This window comes from Monodon monoceros, unplaced genomic scaffold, assembly GCF_005190385.1.
Source record: "Monodon monoceros isolate NGI ecotype Baffin Bay Population unplaced genomic scaffold, NGI_Narwhal_1 Super_Scaffold_1, whole genome shotgun sequence".
NCBI classification, from domain to species: domain Eukaryota; kingdom Metazoa; phylum Chordata; class Mammalia; order Artiodactyla; family Monodontidae; genus Monodon; species Monodon monoceros.
This window is the reverse complement of record NW_021703765.1, coordinates 50,463,306-50,490,017: the sequence shown is the minus strand read 5'-3', so window position 1 is coordinate 50,490,017 and position 26,712 is coordinate 50,463,306. Positions and strand designations below refer to the sequence as shown.

The 26,712-nt window shown below is 37.3% G+C and overlaps 1 protein-coding gene and 1 non-coding gene across 2 annotated transcripts in view; one reads left to right on the top strand and one right to left on the bottom strand.

Annotated features, from left to right (window-relative positions):
* The first annotated feature begins 4,548 nt into the window (after positions 1-4,548).
* THOC1 (THO complex 1) overlaps positions 4,549-26,712 on the top strand; it is a 42,221-nt gene continuing 20,057 nt past the window's right edge. Inside the window, exons 1-11 of the mRNA XM_029221986.1 lie at positions 4,549-4,633; positions 6,528-6,601; positions 6,695-6,755; positions 8,002-8,068; positions 10,836-10,954; positions 11,416-11,464; positions 11,882-11,977; positions 19,753-19,835; positions 22,767-22,840; positions 24,175-24,283; positions 25,462-25,593. Of these exons, the coding sequence (XP_029077819.1) occupies positions 4,580-4,633; positions 6,528-6,601; positions 6,695-6,755; positions 8,002-8,068; positions 10,836-10,954; positions 11,416-11,464; positions 11,882-11,977; positions 19,753-19,835; positions 22,767-22,840; positions 24,175-24,283; positions 25,462-25,593 (918 nt within the window). The 5' untranslated portion in view covers positions 4,549-4,579. The remainder of the gene's footprint in view (positions 4,634-6,527; positions 6,602-6,694; positions 6,756-8,001; positions 8,069-10,835; positions 10,955-11,415; positions 11,465-11,881; positions 11,978-19,752; positions 19,836-22,766; positions 22,841-24,174; positions 24,284-25,461; positions 25,594-26,712) is intronic.
* Positions 22,560-22,632, bottom strand: TRNAR-CCU. The gene has a single exon. It is a non-coding gene; the product is annotated as a tRNA-Arg (tRNA).

Genomic DNA, 26,712 nt, shown 5'->3' with positions numbered 1-26,712 from the left:
TAAGAATTCAAGCACACAAGGGCACTCAATATACGCCACTGTTTCCTTCATAGCATTTTTCACAGTGAAATTCTTTTATGTTTTTCTTTACTTTAAAAAAAATCTTTTCTCCCATAGAATAAAAACTCCATGAGGACAGTTAACTCTTCTGTTTTGTTCAAAGTGCCAGGTTCACCCATACACATACACACACACACACACACAACTAATATATATATTAGTTGAGAATAAACAAATGAAGAAAATATCAAAAACTTAGGAGAGTGTGGTGGCCATGAAAACGCTCCCCTCAGACCATTTGCTGTGGGAAACATAATTGACTGACAGCCCCACTGCTGCCTGCTGGGTCCACCACACTTGCACCGAGGCCAGGCTTTCTGAGGGTGGCTCTAGGTCAATGACTGAGCATGGCAGAGGTAACCAGGGCAGGTCCATTCGGGCAAACTGCCAGACCCTTCCTACAAGAAGTTTGGCCTGACATCTCCCCACTGGCAAAGTCAAGCCTTTCCTGGAGCTGCACTTCACTTCTTCCCTGCCTCTCTCTTTGCACAGGTGTCAGCCCTGCACTGTGGTCTGCAAGCTCTCACTGCCTGCTCCTGGCTCTTGCTCCCTCCCTAATAAATCTCTTGCACATCTAATAAAATGTTGGCATCTGCTTCTTGGTAGACCCAAACTAACACACTCAGGACTTGCAGAAGCAAACCCCGAGGGGAGAATTTGTGAATATATGATTAAGGTGCTCTCAGGAGAAACCAGTAAGGGAGAGAAACAGGATAGGAAAGGGATACAAGCCAAGTGATGGGTCAATTTCAGTCAAAATCTCTGCCTAACCTTTCAGGGAAGCTGGGCTCACCAGGGTAAGAATCACCCACTATTCAATTTCTAACCTTAAATTATGTTCATCTATGTGGTCCAATCAAGCTCACCAAACAGGATTTCACAACATATACTAGATAATGATATATACAGTATTACAATAAAATAAAATAACAATACTGCATATACAGCCCAATAATATTGTTCTTGTGCCTAGCAAATAGTAGGCACTCAATAAATACATATTGAATGAATAGCACAATATTTACAATTAAAATGCTTGAAAATTGCCACCACCCTATAAAAAAGACAGCACCCACAGTTTTCACGCAATTTCTCTTTTTCCACAAAAATGTAACTCCCAAAATATACACGAAGTGCCAAACTTCTTCCATTCTTCTTCTCAGCGACATTCCTCTCCCAATGCAGGAGTCTCATTCTTTTTGCTCAACTTTGCCTCTCAGACATCAGTTCCCTGTCAATATAATTCTTTCAATCCACTTAAATTACCTAGGGAGAGGAAGGGAAAGAGGGCTAGGGCCCAGAATCCAAACCGGCAAAGGCCGCAATCCAACATGCTAACACGGCTGACTTGTGAGCATGGAACAAAGTTTCGTTGGCCTGGGCTAGAGGATAAAGACCAGAACGAAAGCAGACTAAGCTGCCTCCCTGGTCCTTTTCTCCTAGATCTCACCACACCAATGATAACTTGAATCCAAATGAGACATACCAAGGAAAAGAAGAGGAATAAAGATGTGAATGCTTAGAATCCATCCAAACCATCCATCCTAGAATTTCCCATGGAGGTGTTTCCTAACAGAGAGGCATTCCCTGGTCCATCTTACCTCACTAGCATAGAAGGAAGAAGAGGTGCTCAATAAATGTAAGTGAGGAATTTACATGTTATTGGATGTCTGCCCTTGGAATGTTATTATTACATACTTCTTTAAACACTTACGTTAGGAATGACAATATGATCCTCACCCTTATCTAATTATAAGGAAATAATTTATGAGCCATTAACTAGGCCCATGGCTTCATAAGGATTCATAAGTTAAGACTCGAGAAAAATATAGGTTTTGGGATTACAGCTAGGGGTTCAAACCTAGCTTCCTCTAGCCATGTGACCTAGGACAGATGAGCCTGTTTCCTCACTGATGTGTATAACTATGTACAATGTTGTTGTAAGGAGTAGGAATAATACAAGGAAAGTGTCTGGCTCATAGGAGGTACTCAATAAAACTTGACTATTACTTACGACAGTATGACAGTGTAGAGCTAAAAAATTGAAATCAAAACCCATGGGTAGTCTCTTGTTGCCAGTTACCTCTATCAAGAACCCTATCTCTTTGAGTTTGCTTCCTCATGTGTAAAGTGAGCATAATCGCTGTTACTCATCTCAAAATATCATTTAAAAGATCAAAAGCACTACACGTTAAGTGCTTTGGGAATTATAAGGCATTTATTAACATGATCTAAATGCTAACACATTTCTATGGTAGTGAGTTTTGATGCACAACTTTTTTAAATGCATCACCTGCTTCCTTGCCTTACTGAATATCACTTCACCTTGAGATCTCAAGATTATACTGATGGCTGTGACGTTTTTGCCCTTTTTAAGTTATCTAGCATCAGACTACTGTTTTTACATAGATTTTTTCCTAACTTGTGGTAAAGTATAAATAAAATTTAGCATTTTAACCATTTTTAAGTGTACAATTCAGTGTCATTAAGTACACTTACAGTGCTGTGCAAACGCCACCCATATCCATCTCCTGAACTTTTTCATCGTCCCAATCTGAAATCTGTACACATTAAACAGTAACTCCCCATTATCCCCTGATGTTTGCTGCTTTTTTTTCCTGTTTATCTGGCGTTTGTTCACTCATTAGCAACAACAGCTCATTTCTCTCCTTCCCACAAAATATACTGCTGGCTATAACTTGAGAGGAACCGCAAATGCCATTTTTAAACCAGTAACATTCTTTGGCCTGAAACACGAATACAATCTGGTTCCAACCCAGTTTTTCAACTCTATTTCTATTCAGAATCCAAAGTTTAAGTCAAAGTCAACAACTACCTTTCACTGTGCTTTCTTCTTTCCACACCTCTGCTCACACCTTCTTCACCCTTTGGAATGTCTTTCCTATTCACCCCTTCACACTCTGACCTGTCTATTGGAATCCTTCAGGGCCCAGCTCATATTCTCTCTTTTCCACAAAGGCTCCTTGACCACCTCATATGGTCCCTCTCTCCTTTGATCTCTTACAGCAGCTATGATGCAAATTACTCATGATCAAAATTGTACACTGCAGTTGTTTCATTTATGTCGACCTGAGCTCCTCAAAACAGCAATTTTTGTTCATTCAATCATATGTCCATATATTTATTACTCATTCAATAAATACTGTCCACTGTGTATAAAGTGCCCAGCAAATGTGTGAATAAACACAATTCTAAGTCACTAGACTTTGATGGATGAGTCAATAAACTCAAGCTCTTCTTCTGTTTGGATTTTGTAAAAAATAATTTTATTTACCTCTTGGGTCTTAGTTGTGCTCCACACAGTTAATAATCATCTATAGTATAATAATAATCCTAATACATCAGCTACCTATTAAATCAGTTAAAACCTGTTTATTTTGGCAATTTGGAAATTTACGTTGCACAATCAAACCTGAATGATTCTGTTGATTCTAAAAAGCCTTCAACGCTCCAGGTAGCCAGCACTGTTCACAATTCCCACTTAGGGACAAGACTATGCAAAGCTGTCTTTTTGTTAGTGTCCTGTATTCTCGCTGGATATCAACGAAGGGAAAAAGGTAAAGCGCGTCTAGCTTTCTTCATTTAGGTACACATGGAGGTGAATAAGAGCTGGTAAGAAGTGTTTGGGTCAGTGCTTCTTCGCCCACAGCATAATTCCAACTGAAAAGTTACTGCCACTTGGCTTCTCATTGGCCAAGCCTCTCTCATTGGCCAAGGTAGGAAACTGCAAGGTTTTGCAGCTGGTGCCTCCAACCCTTGACCCGGCGCCACGCGCTATCCAATCAGCGCCGAGTACTGCGTTCCTCCAAGATCTTCCTCTTTCAGTATAGCCCTCTATGTGCCAGCAAAGTTAACGAATTCCCAAGCATTCATAATAATACTTGCATTGCTATACAAGCCACACGCGCATTCATGACTTCACTGACGCTCCTCCACAGCCCAAGGATATAAGCATTATTTCTATTACTCAGAAGAGGAGGCTGCTCCTGAGCTACAGGGCCCAGGAACTGTAGGGCAGAAACGCAAATCCGGAGCTGGGACCACTCCTCGAAAAGGACTTTGGTCCGGCGGTGCACGGCCACTGCCGACACTTCCCCAGCCTGGAGCTTTCCCGGATAACCCACCTGCCTTGGATTCTCGGGCGGCGGTTACCTTCCCTCGCGGCCCATTGAGCCTTTCACCAGGCTTCCCCAAAACAGGAAAACCACCGCCAAAGTGCGCGTCCCGGCCTGCAACCCGCAGCGCTTACAGGACAAGGCCACACATCTACCGTCACCCCAAGGGTTACCCACGAACCCGAATCGGGCTTTGAGCGGCTGACTCCGGCTCCCAGCTCCAGCCCGTCCTCGGTCACCACAGAAGCTCCCATCCCCCACCGGGCCCGCCCCTGCGCTCACAGGCCGCTCTAGCCGCGCACCGAGCCGGCAATCTCTTCGCTCCCGCCCTGACGTCATCGGCGGGCGCCGCGGCGCGGTGGCGGGCACGCGCGGCCGAGAAGATGTCTCCTACGCCGCCGCTCTTCAGTTTGCCCGAAGCGCGGACGCGGTTTACGGTGAGCGGAAGGCGGGTGGGTGCGGCCCTGGCTCAGCGCTATTTTTTGCCCTCCTCTCCCTGAAATTACTCGAATTTTGCTCTGGGGTAAAGCGGGGACAGAGGCGTGTGCGCCGCGGCGACGGGCTCCCGGCCTCGTCGTGGGCTGGGAAGTGGCAAAGGCGCAAGGCGCATTACCTGTCTCTTCCGCGCGTCCTCTGCGGTCCGCCTCCACCTTCCCGCCGGCTGGTCCCAGTACCCCGCGTTCTGGGCGTGTCTGCGCCCTGCGTGGAGGGGTCATCCGCAGACTACCTCTGTTCGGGTCCAGCTCCTCTGCAGTGCTCTCTCAGCTGGTCAGGTGTCTCCAGAACTGGAAGGGGGCTGCTGAAGGGGGAGGGACTGACTTTAGCCCAGAGAACTGGCTCCCGCCCCGCCTCCTAAGCTGCCAGGTGGTTGTTCTGGCCGCTTATTCACCACCCTTTAACCCTCCGTATCTCATTCGTAAGAGATCGATGAGGAAGGTCCTAAGTGGGACAGGACAAACAGGTCAGCTTGGAAAGGGTTGTCAGCTGTCATTTTATTCTTACACATTGGGGAACAGTAGGTTAAGCATTTGGGAAACACTTTACAGAGCGTTTTCTTGTTAGCTTGTTTAACTCTTAGAATAGCACTGTAAGGAGGCTGTTTTATTATCCCTGGTAGATGAGATAGAAACTGAGACAGCCTCCCCCCACTCCAAAAGTTAAATGATTTACTTTACTGTTTTCTCTGACTTAAGACCCAGTATTCTTTTTATGTTGCCCATCACTAAATTGTTTGACTGTATTTTTCCCTTGTGCTCTGAAATTCTGCGAGGAGTAACTGTTAGGAATATCCAGTATTGGTCCTGGAGGGGACCATTTAATGGGAGCTCATCTAGCCCAGTGCTTCTCAAACTTGAGCATGAGGTGGGATCTCCTGGAGATCTTGTTAAATGTAGATTCTGGTTCAGTAGGTCTGGAATGGGGCCTGAGATTCTGCATTTCTAACAAGTTCTCAGGTGATGCCACTGCTGCTGTTGGTAGTAAGGATCTACAACAACCCTCATATTTAACTCGTGAGGAAAATGAAGCACAGAGGTAAGGGGGTATGCCCAAGATTACACAGCCTATTCACAGGCAGAGTCAGGAACGGACTTTTCCAGTATAAATGTAACTCCTGTGAGGTAACATTGATTTTCCAAGTGTATGTGAATTTTCACAGAATGAATGACTTGGCAATATTTTTGTCTTTCAATTATGACTACTTTAAGACAACCAGCAGGTTTACTACTTTAAGACAATCAGTGTTTACTTGGTGTCAGGGGCTGTGCTGTGCAAGCTACCTAGACGAGGCAGGACTTTTTTTTTTTCTTCGAGGTAGGACTTTTGATGGGTCTTGAAGAATGGATAGAATTTGCGTGAGCACGTGGGAGGAATAATGGGAATGAATACACTAGAGTGAGCTTGATAGAAAATGATGGGAAAATGGCTAGACCCTAGTAGAGAGTATGTGTTAGGGGGTACTGGGAAATGAGGTTGCATAGCTTGAGTGGGATAACATTATCAAGGACGTTTAGAGGAAGCTACGAAATAAGGAGCCACTTAGAGATTTTTTTTTTTTAAAGCAGGATACTCTCATGAATGGGATATTTAAAAAGAAAGGAGGAGGGAAAACCTGGAATGAGAAAGTCTAGCTGCGGAGCTCTTGCAAGGCTTAAAGTGATGAGTCTATATCAGTAAGTGGCATTTGAATAAGAATTACTGATAGAATGACTCATAGGTAATTTTTCCCAGGTATAAACATTTTTTATTAGACATACTATTGATGAGTGATATGTTTTTCAGTAAATAATAAGCAGAAATCTTTCCACTTATTTGCTATTTTTATTTTTCTAGAAATCTACCAGAGAGGCCCTGAACAACAAAAATATCAAGCCCTTGTTGAATACCTTCAGCCAGTTGCCTGGAAGGTAAGGCGTTGATATCCATGAAATAGGCTCGCTGAAATCTTTATACTTACCCTGAGCTGCTTTAAAAATGCAGGTGTTTTTTGTTTTCAATAGTGAAAATGAAAAAAAATGTACCCTTGACCAAGCTTTTAGAGGTGTTGTAGAAGAAGAAATTGTAAGTATGTTTTTCCTTTATTTATCGTTAGAATTTTGCTGGCAAATTAATATTATTTTAAAATTTGCTTTTATCCTTAGAATAGATATTTAAACATGACTATTTTTTCTAGAGTGAACTTGCTACTTTGTGAAACCTAACTTGGTCATAGTTAGTATAGGAGTTGTGTAAGGATTAAGGGTTTTAATAGCACAGTTTGACTTGTTTAAGGGTTGGTTTAATAAATGAATAGAGCCCTCTGCAAGTGAATATGTATAAGAAAATTTGATAAGAGGTCTTCCTGAGCAAAAACTATAATTTGAAGGTGAGCCCTCTCGCTTTGCTGTATAAACAGTGACACATCTTGTAGTGGCATAAAAGGTCTAGTCCAAGGATGTTCAGCATGGGAGCTGGGATTCCATGCCCTCATTTTCCTATGGCATCCCCTTATCAGTTCACCTGCAAAAATAACAATAGCCTATCCAACTTCAGTAGAGAAATTTAATCTAAACATGAAAAATCTGAATTTATTTACCATTAGTGGAGGACGCAAATGAAAGGAAAAGTTTCAATAGTTTATTCTTGGTTTAGCAAAGCTTAGATCTCAAGAAGCTAGACCCTTTTCCCGTGGCCATAAAACAGTGTCCCTTTCTTTTGGACAATTCTATGTCAAATTCATTCTTTCCTCTTCTTCAGACCTAGTCACTTACCTGTTGTCAGGTATTGGGCAAGTTACTTTGCTTTTCTGAGCCTCAATTTCATTTGTAAGAGGGGAAATACCATGTTTTCATGGTGGTTGTGTGAAACGGCACTTAATGTACACTCAATAAATGCTGGATTTTATGATGTTATCAAACCTAAGCACCACCTCTCTTCTATTAAAACCCTCCCTCAGACATATTGATGCACCAGTACAATTAATTCCCCTGGCCCTGCCTTTGTCCTGTGCCATTGAGTGAGTTTTGGCCTCAGCACATGTGTAGTTGATTAGCTTACAGCCTTAATCATGCTAATGTAACGATCTTCCTAAGACTTGGATTTTAAGTGAATCACCTGCTGTTTAATTATTTGATATACTTCTACCGTTAGGGTTATTACTGTTCATTTTTTAAATTTTCATCTTAGAAAGTAATCTTATCTTCTGTGAGAAATATCTTTATCCAGTGTTTATGATAATCAATTTAATGTCAGAGGACATGTTTTTCTTATTATCAAATTAGTCTAAAGTCTGGCTCCTAAATTAAGTTGTTTTCTCCTTTGTTGGTAGATAAATCATTCATCATGTGAAAACGTTTTAGCTGTTATTTCTCTTGCTATTGGGGGAGTTACTGAAGGTAAGTATGGGTTTGTTTTGTTTTTTTTTAAAGCAATCTTGGGCATGACATGTTTTATTTAAAACTTATTCTCCCCATACCTAATTGATTTTGTTCATTTTTAAAATTCTGCCTACCCCGTTTGCCAAGAAGTCCCATGGAAATTAGCTCACAGGTATTTCTTGTCACTAGTGTATACAGTGCACACTTTGGCACTTTCTTTGTTCTCCAGTTGTTCTGTTCATCAGGTAAATATTTATCGAGCATCTACTATGTGCCTGGTACTGAGCTAGGAATTGGGAGATTCAGTGGTAAATAAAACATATTCGCTGCCTATAAGGAGCCTAGTGGCTAATGGAGGAAACACGTCTAAATGTCTTACTGGGGCGGGGGGTGAAGTAGGAATGAAGTATGGTTGAAGTGATTCTCTAAACTTCAGAGTCTGAAGGAATCAGGATGGTCTTAGAAAGGAAACTGTAACATAAGAGCTGGGATGTGAGGGATGAGTAATTTGTCAGGCAGAAACAGAAGGATATAGCTATGTAAAGACCTGGTTCAGCATGACTAAAAAAAATGTAGAGCGGAATGGTGAGAGGATGATGAGCATGGTGAAGAAAAGAAGCAGGAGGGGTAGGTTAGGGCCATTTGTAAAGGGCTTTGTGTGCCATGCTAAAGAGGACCTATGGAAGAGCCATTGGATTGGGAGAAACTGCTGGCAGGAAAACTAGGTAGAGGACAATTAAAATGGGGCAGTGGCAGTAGGGGATAGTTTCAAGAGACTTTTATTTATTTTTAGTTATTTATTTTTAGTTATTTTTATTTAGTTAATTTTGGCTGCGTTGGGTCTTCGTTGCTACGCGTGGGCTTTTCTCTAGTTGTGGAGAGCAGGGGCTACTCTTCGTTGCAGTGCACAGGCTTATTGCAGTGGCTTCTCTTGTTGCGGAGCCCGGGCTCCAGGCACGCAGGCTTCAGTAGTTGTGGCACATGGGCTTAGTTGCTCTGTGGCATGTGGGATCTTCCTGTACCAGGACTTGAACCCATGTCCCCTGCATTGGCAGGTGGATTATTAACCACTGCGCCACCAGGGAAGCCCCTCAAATGAGATTGCCAGGCTTTAGCTTTGTTTTACTGAATCAGAATCTTTGAGAGTGGAATTTAGGTAATTTTCTATAGTTATTAATGTGAGTTAACTTTTGCCAAACTATACTTCTGCTAAGGGCAGGGAGTATGTCTCTCAAATCTCTTGGATATACAGGACTTAAAAGTATCACAAATCTAAGTGTTAAAGGACTTTAGAGGTCATATTGTCCAATCTTGTCTCTGACCTATCCTGTCTCCCCTCAGTAAAGTCCTTGGCAGGTGGTCATCCAGCCTCTACTCCCATTGATGGAGCTCACTATTTGATTTCTGTTAGATAGTTCTGATGGTGCGATATCCCCTTTGTATTGAGTTGAAATTTGCTTCTTTATGCCTCCCTGGTTCTAGGCAGTATCCCTCACATCACATTCCAGATATGATCTTACCAGTGCAGAGTAGAGCTGGAAATACTACTTCCTGTTTCTGAACATACTGTGTTAATGCAGTAATTTGGGCTAATAGTACCCACTCAGTACTTTTTTTTTTTTTACAGATCATGCTGAAGTGTCTACTTTTCCTAAACACTTAACAAGTGTTAGTATCTATTACGTAAAAATAGAAGGAAGAATGAGCAGGGAGGTAAAAAGTATTTTTAGCTAGCCTAGATGACCTTAAAGTCCTTAATTTATTGCTTTACTTTAGTAAGATTGAATTTAGAAATAAACAACTTTTTATTTTACCCTTTTTTCCCTTGAAACAATGGTATTATTGTAAAAGTTTAATGAGTTGAAATCAGTATCAAATCTTTTTTTTTTTTAGAAACAAACAAATATTTATTTTGCCACTTCAGAAGGTTTTTGAAAGCTTTAGGAAGAGTGGAAGAACAGAATTTTCAATTTGAAGATCATTTACCCTTTTTTTCTTTAACATCTTTATTGGAGTATAATTGTTTTACAGTGATGTTTTGTTATCTTTTTTGAAGTAGTTCTTTCAAATCACAGACAACTTAAATTTTAGGAATAGTACAGAACATTTGGAAATGAGAAGGGAACATACTAGTCCTAATTCTTCTACTTTAAAAAAAACTACCATTTATTTTGGTATATGGTTTTAGTTTCTCTGGTCTTTTTAAAAGATTTTATTGTGATAACCATAATACCCATACAGTTTTGAACCCTGCCTTTTTCACTTGACATTATATCATAAACATTTTCCAAATTATTATAGTCGTCATAACCATCTTTTTTAATTGGCTGCATTATATTCTTTTGAATAGCTTAGTGGTGAAGAAAACAGACTGTGGAGCCAGACTGCCTGGGTTCGTATCCCAGCTCTACCACTTACTGGCTCTATGATCTTGGGCAAGTTATTTAACTTCTCTGTGTCTCAGTTTCCCATTCTATAAACTGGAGATAATGTTATCTACCTCATAGGGTTATAAGGATTACATGTGTTAGTATATGTAAAGCACTTAGTGTGCCTGACATATAGTAAATGCTCTAGAAGTGTTATCAAGAATGATTATCATCATCACATACTTACTTAAGTATATCCTGTTTGGGGACTTGAGGTTGCTTCTGTTTCTTGTCTTTCACAGCCTTGTTAGGATTGACAAAGTATACCTTTAATATTTTCTTTAAAATTATTTTGCATGGGCTGTTTTACTCAACAGTATTTTAAACTTTTTAATTGGCCTGTGCTCCACTTGAAGGTATTTGTACAGCATCTACACCTTTTGTATTGTTGGGAGATGTTTTGGATTGCCTTCCTTTGGATCAGTGTGACACGATATTCACTTTTGTGGAAAAAAATGTTGCTACTTGGAAATCAGTAAGTGCCTTAGTTTCTTTTTCTGCTAATATTATCTTTCTATAGATCCAGAGTTTTGAGGGTAGTTTTTGTTGTTGTTGTTTTTGTTTGTTTTTTGCTTATATTTCTAATATTGCTGATTGCCAAAAAGTTTGTCCCTATGAGAATTATATATTCTGCTCTCTTGGAAAAGCCAAGTAAAAGTTATATGGAGAAAATGGAAGTACAAAATTTGAGTAGATACAATTAACTTGAAAACACACACTTTTACATGTTTAAAAGTTATTTAGAATTGTGTTTTGTTATATATTTGAAAATATTTTTATTTCATTAAAATTGTTATTTGCTTGAAAAAAGTGAAAGTGGCATAGTAGATTCTCAGTGCATAGTAGTGTTCTTTAAAATTTTACTTCCTGTGACTTATTACTGAAGGATGTGCAACAACTTCAGAACAATAGTAATAATTTCTGTCTTAATTTCAGAATACATTCTATTCTGCTGGGAAAAATTATTTACTACGTATGTGCAATGGTAAGTAATTCAACAGTAAATGATTGTTTTTTAAAAAGTAAATGTGGCCAGGAAAACAGGTGGTGGAATTAAACACAAGTGGTAAAATTTTTAAAGTAGATTGTATCTTCATTTTTAAATAGCAGTCTGACTTATTAAAACTGATCATTTGCTTTAAATTAAACTATTCCTGTTCTGGGTATAAACTTAATGAAAACCAAAAAAATTTAGTAAAGCTTGTCTTACCCATGCTAAACTTGTTTAGTTTTATTCCTAATTTTCTAGAGCTTTTTTGTGACAAAAATAGTTTCTACCCCCATTTTGAGAACTACTGCTTTAGGAAAATACTTTTGACAAACTGGTTAAGAAACTTGGGTATGATTGTAATAAACATAGAATGATCTCACCTGTGTAACCTTCGTTTCCATGTGTTGTTAGATCTCTTACGAAGATTATCAAAATCCCAGAATACAGTCTTCTGTGGACGAATTCAGCTCTTTTTGGCCAGACTTTTCCCTTTATCTGAGAAGTCAGGTAAGTTTTTGTACATAAAATGCTTTGCAGGAAAGTATTTACCAGATTAGAATCTACTATGATGATAAAAAAGAAAAATGGTTCTAAAAAGTTGAAAACGTAGGAAATTGCCACTTTATTTTACTTATAAGTAGTTATACCTGTCCCAGTGTATGATACAGGTAACCCTTAAATAAAGTCATTGATTCCTTTTTTTCTATATCTGCAAGCCTGTTTGTTTGTCTCTCTTTTTTTAATATTTATTTATTTATTTATTTATTTTGGCTGTGCTGGGTCTTAGTTGCGGCATGCAGGATCTTTGTTATGGCATGCAGGATCTTTAGTTGCAGCATGTGGACTTCTTAGTTGCAGCATGCGGACTCTTAGTTGCAGCATGCAACTCCCAGTTGTGGCATGCATGCGGGGTCTAGTTCCCCAACCAGGGATCGAACCTGGGCCCCCTGCATTGGGAGCACAGAGTCTTACTCACTGGACCACCAGGGAAGTCCCTAAAGTTATTGATTCTTTAAGTTCACAGTTTATTAATAATAATGTATAGTTGAATCACACTGAAATATGTAGCTGTGAATCATGTTTTTATTTCATTTCCTAATGTGTGCCTATTTTTCTGCTTTTTTCCTTCAATCACTACTGTTCAGCCACATTGACTTTGTTCGTTTCTTTTATCATTTATTTTTGTGAAATATAATGGTAATATGAAAAGTGCATAAAGTAAATATAGTATAATAATTATGAAGCAAATACTTGTGTAACCACTGTCCAGGTCCAGAAATGGAACACTGCCCACCACAAGGCTCTCTAGAGCCCACCACAATCTGTTCAAATATGCCAGATTTTAATATCTCTGTGCTTCAATCTTCCCTTCCTTAATATCAGGCTAATATACCACCTACTTCATATGTTGTTGTAAGGATTAAATGAATTAAAATATGTGAAGAGCTTACAACAGTGCCTGCATGTGGTAAGACCTATAGTATATGTTAGCAGTTGTTTTACATGTGGCTTTCTTTTTGTCCTGCTAGATCTTTTTTTTTTTTTCTTTCCTCTTATTTAATGTGGTCAGGATTAATTTTGATTTATCAGTGTATTTACCACTTGTATTTTTGACCTTCTGTTTCCCCCTTTAGACTTTACGTTAGTGCAGATTTGTGTTTTCTTTGAAAATCTTTATTTCTTTACTCTTGAAGAATGGTTTCAATAGATAGAAGATTGTAGGTTGGCACTGGATATAGGATTTCGTTTAGTGGGAGATAATCATTACTTTGCCTTCTAGCTTCTATAGATAAGGCAAATGTCAGTCTAACTCCTTTGAAGATAATCTAGTTTTTTTTTTCTCTCTATCTGCTCTTAAGGTTTTATTTTTCTTTGGGTTTTTTGTTTGTTATTTGTTTGGGTTATTTTGTTTGTTTTTCGGTTTTATATGATGTATCTAAGCGTGGATTTTTAAAATTTATCATTCTTCAGATTTGTGGGCATCTCGAATTTATGGATTGGTTGTCCTGCATCCAGATTGTAAAAATTTAAGCTGTTATTTCTTCAAATATTATATATGCTTCTTTCTCTTTTTCTCTTTTTGGAACTCTAGTAGACATCCTATATCTTCTCAATGTATCCTGTCTCTTACACTTTCTACATTTTTCATCTCTTTGTCGCTCTCCATCACATTCTGCATAATTTCTTTAGAAATGTTTTCCAGTTCACTACTTCTCTCTTCAGCTGTGAATAATCTGCTGCTAAATGAGCTCTTAATTTCAGTAATTGTATTTTTTCATTCCTAGAAAGTCTTTTTTAAGTCTGCTGTGTCACTTTTTTAGTTTCTTATTCCCTGCTGATATTTTCAAACTTGTTTTTTAATCTTCTAACCAGGGTAAGCATTGTTATTTTTATGTGTCTGATAATTCCAGTGTCTTAAGTCTTTGTGGGTATGTCTCTAGTGTCTGTTTCTACTGTTTCTCACTGATTGTATCTTACCCCTTTGTGTTTCTGGTTAGTGTTTGATGTTATATTTGAGAAGATATTTGAGGGAATAATTTTGAGGCCTAGGTTAGATACCTTTCTCCAGATAAGAGTTTTCATTACTCCTGCCAGGCACCCTTACTAGTCCAAGATTACCTTAATCTAGCCCAGCTCAAGGCCTGTGATTCCTTAGATAATCGAGAAGACTTGGCACTGGACTGCAATTTGGTTCATCCTTACCTGAGGACGTAGGTCCCAGTCTAGAAGAAGGTTGGGGTAGGATTAATTAGATTCCCCACCTTCCTTGGACTCAGAGATTTATTTTTATCATCCTCGCTTCAGGAAGCTGCTAAAAGAGTAGCTCAGTTTTGCAGCCGATTCTTCCTGTTTGGCAGATATCCTCAAGACAGAAGTGGCTTTGAGTGCTGATGATGCACTGCTTATCTTTCTTGCCTTCTCGATTTTTGCCATATATTCCTCACTGAATGTCAGCTCTTTACTATTTTTAAGAAAACAATTTTCTGTTTCTTTGCCTAAAACAATGCTGTGAACATGGTTTATGCTCTGTAAGTATTCATAGAATTAATGTAATTTATCCAAGTTTTCAGTTGTCCTTAGAGGGTTAATCTGAATTAATTAATTAGCTAATTAATTAGCCTTCCATTACTGGAAGCTCAGCTTTTTATATTTTTTTAACAGCTTTATTGAGATGTAAATTCACATACCATACAATTCACCATTGAAAATGTACAGTTTACTGTTTTTTAGTATATTCACAGGGTTGTGCAGTCATCATTGCAGTCTAATTTTAGAACATTTTAACTTCTAAAAGGAACCCTGCACCCATTAACTGTCACTCTCCACTTACCTCCATCCTTACCCTGTCTCCCAGGCCCTAAACAACCATTAATCTACTTATTGGTCTCTATGGACTTTCCTATTCTGGACATTTTAAAAATGGAGTAATAAAATATGTGGTCTTTTGTGACTGGCTTTTTTTTTTTTTTAACATCTTTATTGGAGTATAATTGCTTTACAATGTTGTGTTAGTTTCTGCTGTGTAACAAAGTGAATCAGCTATACGTATACATATATCCCCATGTCTCCTCCCTCTTAAGCCTCCCTCCCACCCTCCGTATCCCACCCCTCTAGGTGGTCACAGAGCACCGAGCTGATCTCCCTGGGCTACACAGCTGCTTCCCACTAGCTATCTATTTTACATTTGGTAGTGTATATATGTCAGTGCTACTCTCTCACTTCATGTGACTGACTTTTTAAACTTAGCTTAATACCTTCAAGGTTCATCTGTGTTGTATGTATCAGTAGTTCATTCCTTTTTATGGCTGAATGATATTCTCTATATGGATATACCACATTTTGTCCATTCATCAGTTAATGGACATTTGAGTTGTTCCTGCTTTTTGGCTATTGTAAATAATGCTGCTGTGAACATTTGTGTACAAGTTTTATGTGGATGTATGTTTTCACTTCTCTTGGCTATATACATAGGATGGAATTGATGGGTCATATGGTAACTGTTTTAATTTCTCCTGGATAGATATCTAAGAGTAGAATTACTGGGTCATATGATAACTCTGTATTTTAAGTTCTTTTTTTTTTTAATTGGGGTATAGTTGTTTTACAATGTTGTGTTAGTTTCTACTGTACAGCAAAGTGAAGTAGAATTCCCTGTGCTATACAGCAGGTTTTCATTAGTTATCTATTTTATATGTATTAGTGTATATATGTCAATAATCCCAATCTCTCAATTCATCCCACCCAACGTTTTCCCCGCTTGGTGTCTATATGTTTGTTCTCTACATCTGTGCCTCTATTTCTGCCTTGCAAACTGGTTCATCTGTACCATTTTTCTAGATTCCACATATATGTGTTCACATACGATGTTTGTTTTTCTCTTTCTGACTTAACTTCACTCTGTATGACAGTCTCTGGGTCCATCCATGTCTCTACAAATGATGTATTTAAGTTCTTGAGGAACTACCAAACTGTTTCCCAAAGAGGCTGCATCATTTTATCATTGATGGAAGTGCGTTCCAGTTTCCCTGCATCCTTGCTAACACTGACTGTTTATTGTCTTTTTTATTATAGCCATCCTAGTGAGTGTACAGTGGTATCTCATGGTTTGGGTTTGCATTTTTGTAATGACTAAAGATGTTAAGCATCTTTTCATGTGCTTACTGATCATTTGCATGTCTTCCTTAAAGAAATAGTCTATTAAGATTCTTTGCCCATTTTAAAAATTGGGTTATTTGTCTTTTTATTACTTAGTTGTACAAGTTCTTATTATATTCTGGATACTAGACCCTTATCAGATATATAATTTGTAAATATTTTCTCCCATTCTGTGTATTTCCTTTTCACTTTCTTGATCGTGTTGTTTGCAGCAAAAAAGTTTCAAATTTTGATGAAGTTTAATATATCTATTTTTTCTTTTGTTGCTGGTGCTCTTGGTGTCATATCTAAGAAACTGTTGTCTAACCCAGCAGTCCCTGACCTTTTTGGCACCAGGGACTGGTTTCGTGAAAGACAGTTTTTCCACGGACTGGGGTTGGTCAGGGGCATGGTTCAGGCGATGATTCTAACGATGGGGAGCGGCAGGTGAAGCTTCGATCACTCCCCTGCTGCTCACCTCCTGCTGTGCGACCCGGTTCCTAACAGGCCGCTGACCGCTACTGGTCCATGGCCTGGGGGTTGGGGACCCCTGGCCTAACCCAGAGTCACAAAGATTTACATCTATGTTTTCTTCTAAGAGTTTTAGCTCTTACATTTAGGTATATGATCCATTTTGAGTTAATTTTTGTATGTGGTGTGAGGTGGGGTTCCAGTTTCATTCTTTTTATATGTGGATACCCAGTTGTCCCAGCACTATTTGTTGAAAAAACTATTCTTTTCCCACTGAATTGGCATCTTGCCTTCTTTTTACCTTCAAAATATCAAGATCAATTGAACTTTAGGACCTTGGCACTCTTTCTGCTGTCTGTAATCCTTTTGTTCGTTATTGTCACATTACTGACTTTTGCTGTCACTCAATCTCGGTTTAAATTTTACTACCTTAGAGAGGCTGTCTTTGAGCATCTAATCTAAACCTGCCACCACAGTTACCCATTATCACCACCTGATTTCAAATCTCTTCTTAGAATTTAGCACCACCTGGCATTTTCAGTGTGTTTGTGTTGTTCACCTCTGTATTTTCTGTGCCTAGTAACTTCTAATACCAGATATCTAGGCACTATTTAAATATTTGATGAATGAAATTCTATCTCTTTGTGAAATGAAGTGCCCCTTCATAAGTACTGATCTGTGATTTCTTTTTCTGGAATTTACAGAAAACAAAAACAAAGTTTCAATTCTCAGCCATTCTTTAGTCCTTCCTGTTGATCTCTAGCCTCCACTCTCATTTTTTAAAAAACATTTTAACCTCTTTTTCAATATGCTACATTCCTAAATTGACAAGACATAGAGAAATCACTTTTTTCTTATTAACTAGTTGAAAGACTAACAATAATTGCTAAAGGTAGCTTTAAACTATATATATATATTTTAATAAATTATATTTTTAAATTTAATTTTTAAATTACAAAATTACCCAACCTTGTTTCAGAAAATTTGGAAAATGAAGGGAAAAAAAAATCATAATCCTGTCACCCTAACATAAGCTAGGTTGGCATTTGGGGATATCTTCTTGCAGTATTTTTTCTTCTTTTTTTACATTTGATTGCATAAGATTCACTAGAGTATATCCCAAGACCTTCAGAAAGCTGTCTTCACATGTAATTTACCCATTAAATTTAGTAAAGTATGACTGAGATTTTTAACCTGAGAATTATGGCATGTGCTTTGTTGAGTAATAAACAGAAAATGGACAAAGATATTTTAAGTAGTCAATGCTAAATGGTCAGCCAGGTTCATTCACTAGCTTAATGACGTCATCTAGCGTACTAGCTTTTAAAAAAAACTTCTTGTTTTAAAATAACTTTAGACGTGAAGAGTTGCAAAGATAGTATAGAGTACCCAAATAGCTTCACCTAATGTTAACCTCTTACATGCCATGGTACAGTTATCAAAACTAAGAAATCAACATTGGTGCAGCACTGTTAGCTACAGACTTTATTTGGATTTTACCAGTTTTATCAGTGCTTTCTTTTTTAAGAATCCAATCTGGGATCCTGTATTACTTAGTTGTGATGTCACTTTAATCTCCCCAATCTACCCAGTCAGTGACAGTTCCTCAGTCTTTGCTATTTTTTCATGACCTTGACAGTTTTGAAGAGCACTGGTCAGATAATTCATAGAATGCCCTTCAATTCATGTTTGTGTATTGTTTTTCATAATTAGATTGAGGTTACAGATTTGGGGAAGAAGACCACAGAGGTGATGGATGGGCCCTTCTCAGTGCATCGTTTCAACATGGTATTGATGTGTCTTTTTACTGGGGGTGTTATCTTTCATCACTTATTTAAGATATTATCCTTGATCACCATATTTGTCTACTACAGAGTTACTATTTTCCCCTTTGTAATTAATAAATATTTGGAGGGAGATACTTTGAGGCTATGCAGATACTTTTTCTCCTTAGACCTTTCCCGGCTGAGTTTAGTACTGTTCATCAGTGGATCTTGCCTGCAGTGATTATTATTAGGTTGTCCTGGCGGTGATTTTCTATTTCTTTCATTCCTTCTACGTTTATGAATTGGGAGTCTTCTCTAAAGGCGAGTTGTCTTGGGAATTCCCAGGCGGTCCAGTGGTTAAGACTCTGCGTTTCCAATGCAGGGGGCGTGGGTTTGATCCCTGGTCAGGGAACTAAGATCCTACAAGCCTCACAGTGCAGCCAAAAAAAAAAAACAAAAGAAAAGAAGAGTTGTCTCTTCTCCTTTGTTTACTTGTAATTCAGTCATCTATTTCAGTATGAACTCATGGATATTTATTTTATATAATCTCATAATATCATTATTTACTTTGTTGCTCAAATTATTATAGTTTTCCCCATTGGGAGCTCTTTCATGTAGGCAAGGATAGTCCAGGCACATCTTGTATTTTCCCTGCCCAGCCCCTGGAATCAGCCACTTCTCCAAAGAGCCTGATTTGTTTTACTTAAAAATGGTATTTAGAAGACAAGATCTGGGACCTAGATAATGCTAATTGTTACTAGAATATCACTGCTTCTAAGCCCTCTGAGTAGACAGAGCTTGGAAAGATACATATGTATACTAACATGTATTTCTGTATCTGTATTTCTGTATCTGTCTACATTTTTTTTAATGACCACCAACAAAAACAATGCTATCATAGTGACTGATAACTTGTGAGTCTAATCTAGCACCAATAGATCTGCTTATTTATCACTTCTTTCCCTGACAGCGAGAAACCTGGCCCTCACTAACTATATTTCCTATAAATATTGTTATACATTCACACTTTTTGAATAATACAATTTCTATTTGTGCTTCAGCAAAATTATAAATTACTACATATTGCATTCTGTAAAATTGTTCTAGAATATTCATAAATAACAAGGATCAATATATCTGTCACAGTGTATACAGAATTCAGCATACTCTAAAGGCACCTTAAAGAAATGAATTTTAGAAAGAATTTGAAAATCAAGTGTGATGTTATTCTGACTTGATCTTTTGCTTAATTATGGATTTATGGATTTATTTATGGATTTATTTATGGATTTATTTATGGATTTATCATTTTATGTATTTTGGTTATATGACAACAAAGTTATACTCTTAAACAAGTTTAGGTGTTTGATGGATTTGCTTTGAAAATCTTTTTTTTTTTTTTTTTAATAGGTCTTAACTTGCAGAGTCAGTTTAATCTGGAAAATGTCACTGTTTTCAATACCAATGAGCAGGAAAGCACATTGGGTCAAAAGGTGAGGCTGATATGAAATCTAACATAACATATTTTGTTATTGAGATAACTCAGATGAATGGGTCTTCTAAATCAAAAAATTTAAAAACCTTTGTTTTCAATTTATAGAAATAATATGTATTCTGTGTAGAAAAAAAATGCAAACAAAATAGAAATATTTAAAATAAAAAGTACAGCTACCCCATAATCCAAGGCCCCAAAGATAACCACTCTTAACATTCTTTTTTTGTCCTTACAGGACTTTCTGTGTATATGTAGTTTTATTCCAAAATTGAGGTCATACAATACATACTGTTCTGAAAATCGCTTTCTTCTTTTAACAGTATGAAATGGTTCCATTTCTGCATCAGTACATTTAGATTTGTCTCTGTGTTTTAATGTCTCATGATAAGTCTTTGGATATATCACAGTCTCCTGTTACTGAGCATTTAGATAATCTCTAATAGTGAAAACTTGTTAACAACATTATAGTAAATAGTATTTTGTGTATCATTGCTAAATTATGCAGGTGTCTCCTTAGGATAAATTTTGATAGGTGAAATTTCTGTGTCAAAATAAATGCATATATTAAATTTTGATAACTGTTGCCCGGGTACTTCTCAAAAAAGTTGTACCCATTTATACCACCCCCAGTGGCACATAGAGAATGCCTTCCCATTTCCCCACAGCCTCACGCCAACATGGGGAATTACCAGTTTTTTAAAATTTTTGCTTAATTGATACATACTTGAAAGGTAAGTCGTCTTTGTTTTAACTTACATTTCTTTGGTTATTAATGAAGTCGAGGAACTTACTGCATGTTCATTGGAATTTATTTTTCTTCTGTGCTGATTAGAAACAATGAGGAAGAGAATTGCCTATTCATGACATTTGCCCATTTTACTGCTGAAACGTCTTTTACTGTTGATGTGTAGAAACTCATTATATAGAATATTATTAATTCATTCCTACTGTGTGTTGATACATTTTTTTCCTCAGTTTATGGTTTTTCTCGTAACTTTGTAGTTTTCTATATGGAGCTATTAAATTTGGATATAGTAATATTAACATTTGTTGGTCTTTTGTTTTAGTGTTTCTAGCCTTGTGTCATACTGAAGGCTTCCACTCCACAGGAGTATATAATTCTTTGTTTTCTTCTGGTGCTTTTATGATTTTATTTTTTCTTTTAAATCTTTTACCCAGCAGGAAGGTTGGGGTTTGGAGTAAGTTGAGTTATAATTTAATTTTTTCTAAATGGTGAGCCAGTTATCTCAGAACCATTTGTTAAGTAATCCATCATTTGCCCGCTGATTTTTTCAAAAGGACATCAGCAGATCAACTTTATTTTTAAAGATTATTTATTTATTTATCTGTCTGTCTATCTATTTATTTATTGGTGCGTTGGGTCTTCATTGCTGTGCACGGGCTTTCTCTAGTTGCGGCGAGCCAGGGCCACTCTTCGTTGTGGTGCGCGGGCTTCTCATTGCGGTGGCTTCTCTTGTTGCAGAGCATGGGCTCTAGGCACACAGGCTTCAGTAGTTGTGGCAAGTGGGCTCAGTAGTTGTGGCTCACGGGCTCTAGAGCGCAGGCTCAGTAGTTGTGGTGCACAGGCTTAGGTTTCTCCGCAGCATGTGGGATCTTCCCAGGCCAAGGCTCGAACCCGTGTCCCCCTGCATTGGCAGGCAGATTCTTAATCACTGTGCCACCAGGGACACCCCCTAAAGATTATTTTTGATGTGTCCAGAAGACAGTCCAGAGCTGGCAAATTTTTGGACATTCAGCACCTGCTCTTCATTTAAGAGCAAGTTATAAAGTTTAAAAAATTATTAATTAGATGTAACTAATATTTCACTGTAAATTAATCAGAGTACTTTACTTAATTTATCCCTTAAATTGTAATCATTGTCAATTTGGAAATGATATTGACTTTAAGATTTTTCAAAATCTGCCTTTCCCTTTTATGTATCTTTTAGGTATTTTTTGGACTATTCTATGTAAACTTGTTATTTTAAAGTGGGGGGGTGGGATGAATTGGAAGATTGGGATTGACATATATACACTATACTATGTATAAAAGAGATAACTAATGAGAACCCACTGTATAGCACAGCAAACTCTACTCAATGCTCTGTGGTAACTTAAAAGGAGAGGAAATCCAAAAACGAGGGGATATATGTATACGTATAGCTGATTCATTTTGCTTTACAGTAGAAACTAACACAACATCATAAAGCAACTATACTCCAATAAAAATTAAGTATTAAAAAAGTTTTTTTTCAATATGGAGCTGTACACCCAGCATATCCTAAAGTGTTCCCAGATAATAAGTGTTATGTGTACAGGCGGGGGAAGATTTTCAAGGTCAAATTAAAGTTGGGGACAAAAACTACTTAAATCGCTTTGAGTTATTTACTGTGGTTCTTGGAATCCTTAGTGTACTAATGATCTTCTCACTTTTCCAACAAGTCATTGTATACTATGTTTCCAAATCATATTTTGCCATAGATTCTCTATTCCCAGAGAGAATGTACTGACTGTGTTTGGAAAAGTACTGGTTTAAAACTTTGCACTATGTTTTTTGTTGTTTTTATTGTTTTTAATGAATAGGTATTTATATTCTTTTATTATTTATATTAATATTTGTTTATTTAATATTTATTTTGGCTGCAACTGTTCTTAGTTGCGGCATGCAGGATCTTAGTTGCAGCATGCAGACTCTTAATTGCGGCATGCATGTGGGATCTAGTTTCCTGACCAGGGATCGAACCCGGGCCCTCTGCATTAGGAGTGCAGAGTCTTACCCACTGGACCACCAGGGAGGTCCTTGCACCATGTCTTCACGGCTATCTTATATTATTGTCATACTGCTCTTGAGTTCTCGGATCCCTGTCATATAGAATTTTCCTCTGCCTGACAACTGCTTCATGACAGGATGTACATTCTTTTAATTTAGCACATGGAGGACAGAGAAGAAGGAATGGATGTGGAAGAAGGTGAAATGGGGGATGATGAAGCTCCAACAACTTGGTGAGTGTTTAGAAGTTCAGATTTCTTGATTTACAAAGATAATACCTTATGACTTATCAGGTACTAAGGTGAGAATGTAGACAGGGAGGAAGGAGATCATGCTTATGGATTTCTTTTGTTTGTAACTTTAATGTATATCACTTAAAATTACAACTCCAAAATCACTAATGGGCTCTATCAGTTGGTTTCTAAATTGTGTGCAGGCAGTCCGTTGTTTAGGTGTAACCTACCTTATATATATTCATAACGTTTGAAAAGCCAACCACAGGCAACCTACGCACTCTTTCCCTTCTCCCTTCCATTTCATTTTGAGATCATGGTGCTGTGTGGATCACTAAACCTACTTCCTGTTTCCCATATAAAATTACAGTCTTACTTGGAATATTTGTATGGGCATGAAGCTTAGCACAGATGCTAACTGTAATCCATAGGTTCAACTTGTTAAGGTTTATTTGGAAAGAATGGAGTAAGATAGTATACGTATACATATAGCTGATTCACTTTGTTATAGCAGAAACTAACACAACACTGTAAAGCAATTATACTCCAATAAAGATGTTTAAAAAAAAATATGTATTGACACTGAAGATTTGTAACATAGCCGAATTAGAAATTGAATTAGTAACGCCATTTTTGTAATACTAAGTTGATATGTACTTAATGTGTTTGTTTCATACTAGGTCTTAGTGTGTTGGTTAGGATACAATGCCTAGGGCTTTTACTATTAGAGTCAAATTAACATTAGCTTAAACAACATAGAAATTGATTTCTTTCTCATGTAAAAGTCTGAAGACAGGTGTTCAGAAGACAGGTGTTCAGGGCTGATGCAGTAGCACTCTTCAAGGAGATTGTCTAGCGACCCATGTTCCTTCTAACTTCTTGTTCCACCATGCCTTGGTATTTGCTCTTTTTCATATAGTCCAGGATGGTTCATCATCATATCTGCATTCTAGCCAGCAAAAAGGGAAAATGGTAAAACATAGCCCATATAAGACATATGACTTCCGCTCCCCACTGACTGGCCAGAATTTAGTCACATGGCCACACCTAGTGCAGGAGAGGTTGGGAAAGAGAGCCTTAAATTCTGAATGTATCCAGCCAAAATTCAGGGGTTCCACCACTGAAGATAAAGAGGGAATAGGGGTCTATGAACCCCCTGAAATTATTTATAGATGTTTATATAAATATTTATGAATTTGTGTACTTTTCTGGGGAAAGAAGCCATGGCTTTCATTACCTTTTTCAGAGGATATGTGACCCAAGAAAAGTCAAAGCATTTAGATATTTCTAAAAGAACTTAAATGATTTATTTAATGTAACATTTATTTTATCAGCTCCATTCCAATTGATTACAACCTGTACCGAAAATTTTGGTCACTTCAGGATTACTTTAGGAACCCTGTGCAATGCTATGAGAAAATTTCATGGAAAACTTTTCTCAAGGTGAGTTGCCAATTACAGACTACCAAAAGCCCAATATTTTATAGCTAATGGCAGAGTCAGAACTTGACTCTTTTCCAGCATACTTTTCACTATATAGTTCTACCTCTTATGTTTTTATACCTATTTCATAATATAGAAGCTAAATTGTAAATTAATATATAAACAATTGATTTTGAGAGTAGTTTATAAATGACTTGAGGATTAAAATTTAGTAATTACAGCCTTGGTTTTTTTTTTTTTTTTTTACATAGTGAGTATTGTCAATTGATGAACTTTTGCAGAATACATCCTGCCTTTGCACAAAATTATTTCAGCTATCCTCTAAGAATAGGACTTTGCATACTATGGCTTTGGACCACATCCAGCCTACTGCCTACTTTTGCAGACAAAGTTAATTTTGTCACACAGCGACACCAATCATTTACGTGTTATCTGTGGTTGTTTTTGTGCTATAATGGCTGACTTGAGTAGTTGTGATTGAGACCATTTGAGCCATATAGTCTAAAATATTTACTATCTGACTGTTTACAGGAAAAGTTTACTAACCTCTTTTCTATAAGAATCCTCTGTATTTCTTTTTCTTGGCTCCTTAAAGGTCAGTTTGTCCTTTTTGTTGTAATCAAAATCTAAAGTTAATAGGTAGCTCTTAAAAGTAGCATGGTGTGTTTTCTGTGTTACTTTTTAAAGTTTTTATTTTATATGAAGTATCTTTTTTTTCACCATAACTATCCAAATTCAGATTAAGTGGTAAGTGAGAAATCATCTGGAATTGTTCCTCAACTGGATAGGCTTTGACATCATTTTTTTATTTGGTCACAGTGTTTAGCACAAGAAATGCTTGAGAGTTCCGTTGCTGATTAAACAGCTACTTTTACTGGTAAATTTCTGTATACTCTCAAAGCATTCCTTTCTCTGTTTGCCCCTTACACAAACTGCATAAGAAACCACATTTTTCCAGAAGTAGAGAGTTTATTCCTACTTTTACAGTAACCATGATATCTCACAAAAAATAGTTTTACCCTCATTTTGCTGTCATAATTTTTCTTGTTTAGTGTGCCTTAGGGATGCATATATGATTAACTGGGAATAAATTGTACATTATTTTGATAAAGAAAAGCACTAAACAAATGATTGGGCAACAATGCCAAATAAAACTAATTGATATTTTTACTTTGCAGTATTCTGAAGAAGTTCTAGCTGTTTTTAAGAGTTATAAATTAGATGATACTCAGGCCTCAAGGAAAAAGATGGAAGAATTGAAAACAGGAGGAGAGCATGTATATTTTGCAAAGTTTTTAACAAGTGAAAAGGTATAAATCTTTCTTTTTCACTAAGCATAGTAAGAAATGTTTTTATTTTTGTTTTCTCTATTTAGCTGATATCCTTTTAAGTTAAATACAGTAGAAAAGTTTCTTACTTTATTTTTGGTTAAAACTGATAAATGTTAGTTTGAGAGTCCTATTTCTTCTTGTAGAAGTAAGACTAATTTAATTTCAAAGGTGAAAAGTTGTTCTGCATTGTCTGTTTTGTAGATTTACTTTGGATTAAATACATTTTAGTTACTTTCAAGTACATATATTCTGAACCTCAAGTTAGGATTTCATTTGCATTTATGAAAATATTTTGTATAGTTTTCCATTTAGGTACAAATAAGGGGTTTTAAAGTTCCCTGTTAATCTTATTTACACAGTTTAATAAGTAATAAGTAAATTTTGTTCAAATACAATGCTAAGGCATTATGCAAGTTTCTAGTCAAGATGGCACATTGAGTTTGTGTTTCGATTCACTCCCTTTGCTCCAAACACATAGCAATGACAGGTAAAATATAAAAAGAGAAAACCAAAAAGACAAAGCTGGGCTTCCAGAGACAAGATAAATATCTTCACAGACCAGAACTGCCAAGTAATAAGTGAAAATGAAGCCTTGGGCCTGCTGACTGTATATTCCAAGCAGGTGGTGGCAACCAGGAGCTTGGCTACAAGTGAGACCAGATCCATGTGAGACCAGGAGCCAGAGCCATATTCACTGCTTGAAGCCAGAGACTGGGGTAGAACTTAACCCACTTTTGAAAAGAAGCTAAGGTAGATATTACCAGTCTTCTGCCAAAGGCTGTGGTTTCATAGCAAGTTGTGGGTCTAGGGATAACAAAGGCACAGCTTTGTGTCCTCTGCTTGCTCTATGACCAGATATGAGATATCCCCAGTATACTCATGAAACAGCTGTTCCAAAAAGTCATCATGAGACTGTTTTCTAGACTTGGGCCCATGGACCTGGTGAAAGAAAGTACAAAACTACTAGATAGAAAAAGGTATACACAGAGATAAAGAAGCAAAAAGCAACAATCCCAAAACAAAAGCCTTCCATTCAAAACTCTCTGATAAATTAAAATTCCGAAATCCAGTGCTAAGAAAGATCACCAACAAAATCAA